Raw genomic sequence first — 12,069 nt, 5'->3', positions numbered from 1 at the left:
TCCCAATCATAGGTGCTTGGGCTCAGACAGCCGAGACAGAGCTGCTTCCTGAGTGCCTCTGGGGACTCAGCCCACTTCCAGCTTCCTTACCTGCACGAAGGTGACAATGACAGGCCTCTGACCAAGGCCTGCTGGCTGCAGAATCACTAGAGGATGGAGTCAAGGGCCGACTCCTAGTGGTGGCTCAGTGACCACAAGTCCCTTTCCTTCCCAGCCCTCTTCCGTCTGCACTGCCTGGGGTGATTGGGCCAGAACCGGTGTCCACAGCCCTATAACCTCCCAACAAGAAAAACAGCCGAAGTTGAGGCTGGTGACCTGATAGCTGAGGTTCCTGCCAGTTCACTGCAGGGTTTTGCAGAGCCAGTCCCTACGTGGGGGTGGGGAGAGAGCAGGAGCATCCCAGCTCTCCCCAGTAAGGGGCCAAGGCCTGCTGTCATAGGGAGAGAGCCCAGTCACCAGAAGAGGGCCTCAGGAGGATTCTTCAAGACTGTCCCAGGAGGGAACTGGAAGGAACAGGTTTCATGTGCAGGGGCAGCAAGAGGACCAGAGCAGCGAGACCAGGGACGCATCTGTACGGTCAACCTGTGATCATCTTAAATGTTCTCAGTCACATAGGTGTAAATTTTAAGTAACTATAAAGCAGAAGATAAGTGACCTTCAGGAGATGGCCACCCAGAGGGGAGAGGGGGTGGGGGGCGGCATTAGTTCAAGTGTCCCTGTGCAGGTCTCACTCGTGCTTTTCGCAGCTTTGGGACACAGCAGTGAACAAATGCTCTCAAGGAGTGGAGATTCTATGGAGATGAGGGCACAGGGACCCTCCGTGGTGTGACAGGCACGTGGGAGCTGAGGCCAGCAGGCGGCTGAGGACAGGACACACCTGTGCTCTGGCAGGTTTTACATAACGACCCGTAATCACCTGCTTTGTGAGATGCCCTCACAGGGCCTCCATCTCCTGGTCTCTGAACCACCAGCAGGTGGAGTGACAGGCGCTGGTGCCACAGGGCTGGGGGCGAAGGCGGGCACCCCTTCCTTTAGTGTGGACAGGCTGGAGCAGGCTGAGCCAAGGACCCGGGCAGTACACGTGGGGCACGAGGAACCAGGGGCTGGGGCCAGCTGTGCAGCCACCTGCCAGCAGTCTGCTTCCAGGGGAGGGGCAGTCTTGCTCTGTGCTCTTTGGCCAAGACCTTGAAGGGTGAAGCCGGGGCTCTAGCAACGTGGGGGAGGAGCTGACTTGAGACAGGATCTGCTTTGGGGCTGGGGGTGGGGGCTCCCCACACGGGAGAGATGCACTTTTGACAGTGGCCTCATGTGTACTCCGCGGTCCCCTCCAGCACCCTCTGGGCACACTCTGCCTGGGCTCTCCAGGAAGCTCTTCCTGTGCAGCAGCGAGGCACTGCCATTTCCATTTACAATGGGTTTTTGTCATGTGTTCTCCCACCCCACCTTGTCCCAAGGGGGCTCTGTCTCTAGTAGGGCTGGGACCCCTGCAGGACCAGGGCAAGGATCTCAGCCTTGGCTGGTGGGACCAGCTGGACTGCAGACAGGCCCCCACGTTTGAGAGTGGAAATGGAACGGGTTGGCAGGCCTCAGTGGGGTACGGGGAGGAGCTCCTTCCTGGTTTTGGCTTCACCTGATGGAAAGGCCTCTCCCCACACCCAGCTTCTCCTAGGCAGAGATGGGCCCTTCAAGCTCCCGACGGACAGACCTGGGACATCACCCGGTGTCAAAGCAGAGGCACTGGCCTCCTTCCAGGTCAGCAGAGATGTCCCCAGTGCAGCAAGGCTAGGGACAAGGCCCTTCCAGGCCCCCACTGACCTCCTGAACCTGCTGGAGCACCCCGGTACCCCCAGTGCTGAGCCGGCCCCCTTGTGCAACTCCACCAAGAGTCTGGGGGTGAAGCCCGCACCCCAGGCCCCACCACAATGCTGCCCTCCCTGGCTGCCCTGGCCACGTGGCCCACTGGTTGCACCTGGCAAGCACTGGGCCCTGGGGGTGGCCAGGCACAAGTCCCAGCCCCACTAAGGAACTTTTTTTTTTTTTTTTTTTTTTTTGCAGTACACGGGCCTCTCACTGTTGTGGCCTCTCCTGTTGTGGAGCACAGGCTCCGGACGTGCAAGCTCAGCGGCCATGGCTCACGGGCCCAGCCGCTCCGCGGCATGTGGGATCTTCCCGGACCGGGGCACGAACCCGTGTCCCCTGCATCGGCAGGTGGACTCTCAACCACTGCGCCACCAGGGAAGCCCCCCACTAATGAACTTGATGATGTATGTATTGACTCTGAGGAGCTACCCCCTCTGAGCCGCAGGAGCATGGTTGGGGGCCTGCATCCTCTCCAGGCCCTCCCCCGAATCCTGGCAGGGATGCCGGCTCCAGGCAGGAACTCCTGCGACACATCCACACCCTCCAATTGCCCCTTCGGTGCTACTCACACAGCACCCAGGGCTCCTGGTGACCCTCAGAGTGTCTTAATGCCACACCCCCAGCTGAGGACAAGGCCTTGGGGGCCCTGCTTGCTGCAGGCCAGGCCAACCTGTCATCACCCGGGGGCTGAGTGGGGAGCAGACCTGGGTTCAAACCCTTCTCTGCCCCACTGGGTGGTCGGGTGGGGACCCAGTTTCTCCATCTGTGTCTGGTACACAGGTAGCTCCGTGCTAGGAGGTGGGAGATGCCTAGGCCAGGGAGTCAAGTTTGGGGGACTTTTAGCTAACAGCCCCCCTTCAAGTCAGATTTGGTCACTCACCCTTAGAAGCTCCTTGGCGGCATCCCTATGACTGCAGTGGCACCTGAGTTCTCCTTCCCTGGCTTCCATGCCAAGCCTTTCCTGCCCAATCCCATGGTGCCTTTGCCTTTCCTGTGTCTTCCTTTGGGTACTGTGTCTGCCCCTACCCACTTAGGCCTGGCTGGCCCTCAGCACCATGTCAGCAGCCAGGCTGCACTTGGGGGCTGTGTCCTACCATGAACACATGGCCCTGGGGCCCCACCACGTCGCCCCACCCCAGGAGCATCCCCAGTTGGACTCCCCTGTGGGCCCAGACAGGAGGGGGAATCCTGCTGCCTCTGAGAGGGGTTGGCTGGACCAGAAGGCCTCCTGCTGTCCAAGCCCAGATGACACCATGGGGAGCTCCTGGCCCGCCCGTCAGCCCCCTCACATGCAGCACCAACTTTCATTGGTGCTGGGTCCCCCGGCCTCGTGCTCCTACATCATCCAGGCCACTGTTGCTCGGCCTGGAAATCCTTCTCGAGGGGGTGAAAACAGGGTCAGCGTGCCAGCCAGTGCCCGGCGTCTGCATGAAGGTCTCAGAGCAGCTTGTGTTCACAGAAACAGACCCAGTCTGTGTGGCGGCTCACAGCTGGGCGGGGAGCAGAGTTCCAGTGTTTATTATCGTACATATATATATTTCATGTGTATACACAGATAGTTTTCTCTCTTAGAAGTATTAAAAAATTGATCAACCTTCAATCTATAAAAAATACCTACTCTACACGATAGAAAAATCTCTCCTCCAAGTTTACATTGATTTACACCCAAAGCTTTCCCCAAAATATACAATACGAGGCAACGTCTTAAATCTTAGTGTAGAAGGTGGGCCACGTGGAGGGTGGAGGGACACAGAGCCACACACACGCTTGCTCACGCACGCACGCACACACACACCCTCACGTATGCGCTCGCACACAACGGTGGCCCGCCTGTGTGCAGGGTCTTGGCCCACCTGGGAGCACCCGGAGGCTCCTGGCTGGCGCTCAGGCTCGGGGGGCAGGCCCAGCAGCCCCTGTGGGTGATGCTGCTGCTCCTGGCAGTGCAAGTGCCGGGCAGGGGCTTCCTTGAAGGAGCCCCCAAACCACCAGGAAGGCCTTGAACTGTGTACTTGTGAGAGCCTGCCCGCCCCAGCCTCCTGCAAAGTGCACCTTGTGGAGACAGGACGACTCCTAAAGACCTCAAACTCCCAGAGGAAACTGGTTCCAGACGTTTGGTTTCCTCGGGCCAGCGGAGATCCGCACAGGGAGGAGAGGACACACCCCTGGGAGCCACAGCCCTGCCTGAACCCCCAGGGTCAGAGGGGAACAGCAACACCCACCCGATACAGACAGCACATTCCACGCCATGACTCTCAAGTCACAGGAGCGTCAGCGCCCAGAGTTACTGCAACGAGAGGCTGGCCGTGAGCACAGACCTGTGGCCTAGAGGCCCCTGGGCCTGAAGCTGGACCAAGGGGCCCCTTCTGGTTGGGTGCCAGCCTGAGCAGCTCCAGGAAAGCTGGGGGGGGGGGCGGCCCTACAGCTCCTGGCCAGACCCTGACACACACTGGCCTCTCCTGCTTGTCCTCCCCCTGCCCCACCATGTCTGGCGCCAGGGTCCTGGGGCTTCTATGCCATCCAGGAGTGGCTGAGACTTGGATGGCACCAGGTTAGGGTGCCTGGCGGGCACAGGGAGTAGCACCCCCGGCGGGGACCCATTTCATTCCTTTTTTCCCTGACAAGGCAGGAAGCGTGGGAGAGGTCACAGAGGGGTTCACCCCAGCCTGAGAGACTGTCCCTCACTCTCTGCAGAAAGGAGGGCATAGCGAGAGGCCAGAGCCACCGCAGGCTCCGGTCCCAGCATCCCTCCTCCCCTGCCCTGCCCTGCCCAGCTGTGTGCTCCACGGTGGGTGAGGGACCTCGGTCTCAGCTGCGTGTGTGCTGTGCTGGAGCCCCGCTGAGTGGCACTACTTGACCTCCAGGATGGATGGGTTGGTCTCCATGATGGCCACGATGATCCTGTCGATGTAGTCCTGCAGGCGGAAGTTGATCTCCTCCTGCTTCTGGATGGCATCCATGAGCTGTGGGAGGAGCTAGGGGTCGGTGCCAGGTGCCCAGACTGCGGACGCCCGCAGGGGACGGGGCGGGGCGTTACCTCGTCGCGGGAGACAGAGCTGATCTCTGCGGCCAGAGACTCAGAGAAGGCCGTGGAGAAGAGGTTCTTGGCGCCCTGGATGCTCAGGTTGATGATCTGCCCGTTGAGCTCGTCATTCTGCTCCTTCAGGCTGCGGTTGTCCTGGGGGACACAGGGTGTCACTTCTGGGCCGAGGCAGGACCACCAACTCGGGCACCGGCCCCCATGCACCCCCATGTCGACCCCCAGAAGCGTGAGCCCAGCCCGCACCTGCTTCAGCCTCCGGACCTCCTGCTCCAGCTCACTCTCCCGCGTGCGGCTGTTGTACTCCTGCAGGCCTGCGCTGCTGCTGCGGCCCCTCCTCTGCTCGGCCTCCAGCTTGAAGAGCTGCAGATGCTCCAGCTGCTTGCGCAGGTCCTCGATCAGCTGCAGCAGTGGGGGTTGGCTCAGCTTGGCTTCAGGACCTCTGGGGTGGTCTGAACGCCAATGGGGGGGGAACCCCGGGGCTCTGTGCTCACCTCCTGGGTCGCCTCCTTGTCCCTCTGGAACTGGTGCCTCTCGTGGCTCAGCCTGTCCCCCAGCTTCCTCCTGTTCTCCTGTTCCTCACTGAGCCGTAGAGACAGCTCCTCAATCTCATCTAGCAGCTTCTGCTTCTCCTGCAAGAACGAAACAGTTGCCGGAGACATGCCTGTCTGCCGCCCATCCATGCAGCTCTCCTCAGCTGTCTGCGCCCAACACGTGGCAGGTGGGCCTGCGAGGCGCTCGGGACTGTTTCTGGGAGGAGGCCAGAGCCCAAGTGCTCTCAGATGTCCTCAGGGTGCAGAGTTGCCCAGGGGTCCCCGGGTGTGGAGGGGACCACGGGGCACAAGGGGTCAAGCTGAAGTCAGCCCCTCAAGGACATCATCCTAGATTCAAACCAGGTGTTAATCTATGCGTGACTCTTCAGGCCCAAGGATGCCGGGAAGCCAGGCAGGGTCGCGCATCTTCCAGGAAAGGGACGGCCAGGCCCAGTGTGTCCTGGCTCCCTCACCCCCGGGGCCACCAGCCTGCTCTCGAGCAGCACAGCTTCCTGGCCTGCAGCCACACCCCCACAGGCCCATCGGCCGACAGTGCGGCTGCCCTGCTTTGGAGAACCTGTCTCAGGTCCCGATGGCCCAAAGTCACCTGGGGCGGAGGGCGGGGAGAGTCTGGCCGGCAGCTTACCTCCTCCAAGCGCTCGATGCTGGCCTTCAGGCAGGGCATGCAGGACCTCAGCTCACTGTTCTCCTCGTCCAGCTGCTGCAGCCTGGGTCACAAGAACAAGGCTGGGACCCGCAGAGCTGTCCCCCGGCCACCACACGCACCCACACAAGGGCCCTGGGCCAAAGCTTCTTATAAGCCAGGATGGTGTCTCCACACACCTCTGGTTTACAGAGAAGCTGCAGACACAGAGTGAGTTCCACGGACCCTGAGCCCCTTTCGGCTTCTCCAGGCATCTGCTCACCATCGTGGCGTTCATCACACCCACGCTGGAAATGCAAATGACCAACCCATGGACTCAACACAGCTTTCCCACCAGCGCTCCTTCCCGTCTGGTGTCCCCGCACCGCATTAGCCGTCATGGCTCCTCTGTCCCCTCTGGTCTGCAGCAATCTCTGGACTTCCTGGGCTCTTCATGACCTTGACAGTTCTGAGCAGGTCTGGTCATGTATTTGGTAAAATGTCCCTCAGACTGGGTTTGTCTGGTGTCTTCTCGTGACTGGACAGGTTGTGGGTTTGGGGAGAATCCCACAGAGGAGAGGTGCCCTTCGCATCATGGGTGACGTTGACCTGGATCGCCTGGTTGGGGTGTGTCTGCCAGGTGTCTCCTCTGTCAAGTTCTCCTTTTCCCGTTCCTTCTCTGTTGTCTGGAGGCCAGTCATGGGGTCCAGTCCACGCTCCAGGGACCCCCGAGCGGACATGTCTGTGTGTTATTTGGTCTCCTTTGCAGGAGTCCACGTTGGGTTACACTCTGGATGGCGGTTCCTACTGTGCCCCAGCTATGCCCACTGGGAGCCATGACATACCGTCGTCTGCGTGTGCTTCTGTTCAAGCACCTCCCTGCTTCCTGGCACCCCAGGCTCTGCCGGTTTTCCTCTGTCCCAGCCACAGACCCAGCCCTTCTCCAAGAATCCCCAGTTCCTTCCATGGCCCCGCTGTCCTCACCCCCGCAAGAACCCCAGGGAGCTGAGGGAGGCCACCAGGGTCCAGGCACATGGAGCTGCTAACTGAGGTGCAAAGAGCAGGCAGCGGTGACCCCAAGTCCCATCTTGCTCTGTGAGGGCCTCATGAGGCCCTGTCCACCTCGGGCTCCTGCAGCTGCTGTCCCACTCGGCCAGCAGGATGTCCCACTCAGCCAGCAGGATGCCCCCTGCCGTGCAGGCTCTGGTGCTGGCAGACACGGGAGGCAGGACGGCCCGCCCCTAGGCACCCATAGCCCGGTGGACAGGGCCCCACGGAGAGGCTGTGGCCTGCAGGTCCACTGGATGGCACTGTGCCGAGGCCCAGGAAGAAGGCTTTCCCGGGAGGTGACACCGCAGGCCAGCCCCCGGGGAGGCCTCCCGTCCAGGAAGACCCCAGCACAGCTCTGTGTGCAGTCCCTCCTGCCACCTCCCACTGTTGAAAATGTGTCAAAATGTATTTTCCAGCTTTAAGAGCTGGAGGTAAACACATGCTAAAGAGCCTAGAGTTGTCATTCACGAGGGTAAAATGGCTGCACGATGAAGGCTGAGAGTGGTGCCCATTCAGTTAAGAAGACTGTGAAATACCCGCCTCCCCGTCACTACCCACCCAGGAGCGAGCTCTGCAGAGGGAGGATGAGCAGGAACCTCCAGGTGACTGTTAACTTGTGGACATCTAGGTTCTCTGCTGGTTTTCTTTGACAAACAACGTTTGAGATCCACGTGTCACCGTGAGTGGACGCCCCCAGCCTGAGTTCCTGGTCCACTCCTGTGCCTTTGTGGGGTGTCTGCACAGAGTATGCTCCCGTTTTCTTGACTTATCTAAGGCTTATGCCTTCAGGGGAGCATAGGGGTAATTTTCTCAAGTTGCCTTAAAAAAGAGTTTGACTTTGATTTTGAATGGTGCAGCATCCACTGGAGAAAGATTAGAGAAAGTGACATCCAGGTAGTGTCAGTCTTTGCCTTCAAATACTTTGTGGCCTTCAGTAGAGTTTTTTAGTTTTCTTCATAAAGGTTTTTCCACTGTTCGTAAAATCAAATTTGTTCCTAGGTATCGTGCCCTCCTGGGGTGGCAAGCTGTTGTGGTGAGAGCCCAGCTGCATTTCTCATCAGCCCTCTCCCCCACCTGACCTGCGGGTCCCCCGTCCCCCTCTCCCCCACCTGACCTGCTGGTCCCCCGTCCCCCTCTCCCCAACCTGGCCCGCGGGTCCCCCGTCCCCCCTCTCCCCCACCTGGCCTGCAGGTTCTCGATCTCGATGCTCTTCTCTCGCTCCATCTTGCACAGGAGCTCCTTCTGCTTGCGTGTCTCCTCCAGGACCATCTCGCAGGCTCTCAGCTCCTGCTCCTTGAGCTGCTCCTCCAGGGCATTGGCTCTGCAAGGCAGAGGGGGAGGGGAGAAACCGTCCTGAGATGCTGAGCCCAGAGCTGGAGAGAGCGGCCCTGCCCAGAGGGGGGACAGGAAGGCACTGAGACGTCCCCCAATGGCCCACAGCTCTAGTCAAGGGCAGTTCTGAAGCAGGACATGTATCCCCCCAAACACCCTTCACCTCACAGAGGGTGACTGGCCTTCAGACCACGGCACAGTCCTGACGGCAAGGACAGTCCCCATCATTCCCAGGGGGAATTACCCCCATCCTGGCCTGCACCCACAGTTGCCTCCTGCTCGCTGGGTGTGGGCAGGAGACCCTCCCGGGCACAAGCCCACCAGGTGCCTGGCCCCAGAGCACCTTGCACTGATACTGATAACAGGCTGGAGACATGGTGTACAGACCCACCCCACCCAGGTCAGCCATGGCAGACTCGAAGGCAGGTATAGCAAGAACATGCGGACAGAAGGAAGGTACACATGGGGACCCTGACCCTGGCCTCTTCCCAGACCACCACTCCCAAGTGCAGGAGACAGGAACGGACCAAACCGCAGAGAAGGGCTCTGGGCCCTGCCTGCGGACGGCCGGAGCCCATGCCTCCAAGCTGCCCGTCCACACAGGGTTTCTCATCTGCTTTTTGGTGCTTCGCACCCAAGAGTGAACAGACAGCCAAAGACCACCAGACATCACAGGAAAGCTCTTAATACAAAGTGGCCAAAGCAAACAGAAAAAACGACCTGAAGGAGACACACATCATGTGGGAAACACCACAGAAGCCCTGTAACTATCACCCTCAGAGGCCTGAGACACCACGTCCACGAAACAGGAGCAGCTGTCGCAGAAGGAATGGGTAACAGAAGTAACTCTTAGCCATTAAAACTACGACACGACAAAATTTTAAATTCAATAGAATAACTGAAGGAGAAAACCAAAGATTATTACACAGAAAAAAAGAATAATGAGAAAGTTAGAGAATAAGGAAGTAAAGAAAATGAGAAGGAAGGTCCATAAGGTCTGATATCTGATTAACAGAAGTTCAGACAGACAAGAAAATGGAAGAAACTCTGAGAGACACGTTTTCCAGATTTAAAGGCTGGAAACCACGTGCCCTCAGCACAGGAAACAACAAGAGACCCTCACAGCGTTGGGAGAGAATAGGACCCCACAGAGCAGTGAGCCCAGCGGTGCCAGGGCCTTGGTCACAGACGGGACAGACGGCAGCGGAGCCGGCTTCCAGGGACCCAGCTCCCAGCGGGATCCCAGACTCAGCCACACTATCGATGGTGGTGGTGGAGGGGGGACACGACACAACCCCGTTTTCAGACACGTGAGGCCTTAGGAAGCCTGGCTCCTATGCTGCGAGTAAGGCATCTGCTCAGAAAGCGAGTAAGCAAAGAAGAAATGCAGGATCTGGAGAATAAGAAACCAGATGTGGAGAAAGCAGGTGGAACTCCTAGGATGGAAGGAAAGGAGAGCAGTGCGGCGGGTCAGTGCGGCTGGGAAACGCCAAGCAGCAGCGGCAGGAGTGTGTGCTTGAGGGGAACTTAGGCAAACACTGGCAGAAACGGCCCCAGGAAGTGGATATGACAGGCCCTGGGGCTGGGTGGCCGGGCAGGGCACAGAGTGTGGACTTTCCACCACAAACGTGGATAACTGATAAGTGCCCATTGGATGAGATGAACCTCCAGTCAGCTGGAGAAAGGAGTCTGGTGGCCCATCCAGATCTCCCTGGACAAGGACAGGGAGGGAGTAAGGAACGTCCTGCAGACGCAGCACTGGAGCCCCAGCCCTCGCATAAGCAGGGCCGACCCCACCTCTGGCTCTGCAGCAGGAAAGCAGGGCAGGAAAGCAGGTGGCCCCCGAGCCAGGGTCTCGACCACACAGGAGAACGTGCTTCTGCTGCTCTGTTATAGCAGTGGGCGAGGCGCCCAGGACAGCATGGCACATCCCGGTTCCCAGCCTCCAAGAGCAGGAGGACAGGTCATGAAGGCCCATCTCGCCCAGGAGAAGCCACAACAGGAGGCCAGCGTCCCCCAGAGCCTCGGGGCCCGTGTCCAGCGCTGGTACAAGTGTTCGGAGGGTGAAGAGCCTGGGGCTGCAGAGGGTTCGGCAGGGCCAGGCTTCGCCCAGAACACATGCAGTGCTCCCAGCCTCTGGACCTCTTGAAAGGGGTCTGTGACCCCAAGGCTCTGGCTGCACACAGGCCAAGTCCCTTGTCCTCTGCAGGAGAAGTGCTGCAAACTGGGGTGAGGTACACAGCGTGACCAGCTTCCCAACACCGAAAACCACACCACGTGCTGTGAAAAGTCTGCAAAACAGGAGATGGGGAAGCACCTGCTCCCTCCTTACACCGACTTCCACACGGCTGTTATTTCTAACTCAGAGCTCGCGGCTCCCACATGGGGCTCGGTCACACTGCTACGCCCCATGAGGACCCCATGCTTCAAGGGTGGGTCAAGTACCCGAGCACAGGGAGCTCTGGAGGCACTGGCCCCACCCCAGAGCCCCGACTTGCTGCCTTGGTTTCCTTGTCCAGGAGATGCGGAGATGAAGCAAGCCTGCGTGGGGTGGGGGGCGCACCTTTGGTAAGGACAGGTCTTGGAAGCGGGGCACACGCCAGACACCCCCAGACGGGAATCCCAGCCGGGCAGTCTGCAGGCCGGGTGTTGGCCCCGGCTTCTCCTGAGAGGTCCCTCCCTCGCCCTTTCCTCTGGGGAGAGCCCTCAGCAGGAGCCTTGCTCACCCCACACCATCCAGCAGCTGAATGGAGGGTGGTGCTCAGAGAACCTGAAGGAAGGAGAACGACCAGGGGGCGGATCACATCCCACAGGCACTAAGAGGCCTGCGCTCACCTGTGCACCAGCTGGAGGTTCTCCTGCCTCAGCCGGCTGTGCTGCTCCCCGTTGGCAGCTGTGTCCTTTTCCAGCTCCGACACTCGCTTCTCCAGGAAGACAACCTGGGGAGCAAGATGGTGGCTTGAGAATCAAGGGGGTGGGAGAGTGTGTGCCCCACGCAGACTGTCCTGGAGGCCATGCCCACCAGGCTGGAGACGCCCTGTGAACAAGGCAGCGCAGCCCTATGGGCACCAGTGAGGACGGGGGAGCACGTGGTGCCCTCGACCCTCAAAGGCAAAGGAGCTGAGGGGCCGCAGGCAGGGCCACTGCTCCGCCAGACACAGCCCACAGAGGCGGCTCACACTGGGGACTCGAGTGACAGAAAGGCCCGGGGTTTGGAGCCAGACACGCTCACCAGGCGGTGGTGGGAGGCATGACGGCCAGACCGGAGAGCTGGGGAGGGCTCTGCAGAGCTGAGATGCTGGAGGTGCTGAAGAGGTCCAGGAGGCGGGGGGCAGGGTGAGGTGGGCGAGGGGGACAGAAGGAGGTGGGAGAGAAGGTGGGGGGGGTGTCTGTGGCCACCCTGCCCCAGCAACCTCTCAGGAGTGGCCGATTCCACCGTCCTGGCTCTAGGATCACTGCAGGCTGCGGGCCCTCCCGCCTCCCTGGCCGGCACCTCTCCGTGGACAACGTGACACCTCTCCTGTTCACCCCGCAGCTGCCAACCCGAGGAAACCCGCCAGAGATCATCAGGGCTGGTGGACGGCGCAGCCCTGCCGGCGCCATCACCACCTCCC

General features: G+C 60.0%; 1 protein-coding gene across 8 annotated transcripts in view; it reads right to left on the bottom strand.

Moving 5' to 3' along the window:
- Window positions 1–3,362: 3,362 nt before the first annotated feature.
- Window positions 3,363–12,069, bottom strand: part of RAB11FIP3 (RAB11 family interacting protein 3) — a 79,805-nt gene continuing 71,098 nt past the window's right edge. For 4 of the 8 annotated variants that reach the window (XM_060124978.1, XM_060124980.1, XM_060124981.1 and 1 more), the window contains 8 exons: window positions 11,688–11,762; window positions 11,291–11,394; window positions 8,304–8,444; window positions 6,077–6,158; window positions 5,392–5,529; window positions 5,144–5,299; window positions 4,895–5,035; window positions 3,363–4,820 (listed from right to left, as the gene is read on the bottom strand). In XM_060124978.1, coding sequence (XP_059980961.1) covers window positions 4,707–4,820; window positions 4,895–5,035; window positions 5,144–5,299; window positions 5,392–5,529; window positions 6,077–6,158; window positions 8,304–8,444; window positions 11,291–11,394; window positions 11,688–11,762 — 951 coding nt within the window. In that variant the 3' untranslated portion in view covers window positions 3,363–4,706. The remainder of the gene's footprint in view (window positions 4,821–4,894; window positions 5,036–5,143; window positions 5,300–5,391; window positions 5,530–6,076; window positions 6,159–8,303; window positions 8,445–11,290; window positions 11,395–11,687; window positions 11,763–12,069) is intronic. The other 4 variants (XM_060124977.1, XM_060124983.1, XM_060124979.1 and 1 more) reach the window with 1 other exon arrangement.

The sequence above is a fragment of the Lagenorhynchus albirostris genome, chromosome 15 (assembly GCF_949774975.1).
Source record: "Lagenorhynchus albirostris chromosome 15, mLagAlb1.1, whole genome shotgun sequence".
Classification (NCBI taxonomy): Eukaryota; Metazoa; Chordata; class Mammalia; order Artiodactyla; family Delphinidae; genus Lagenorhynchus; species Lagenorhynchus albirostris.
Note: the sequence above shows the minus strand (reverse complement) of the source record. Positions and strands in the feature narration are given on the sequence as shown.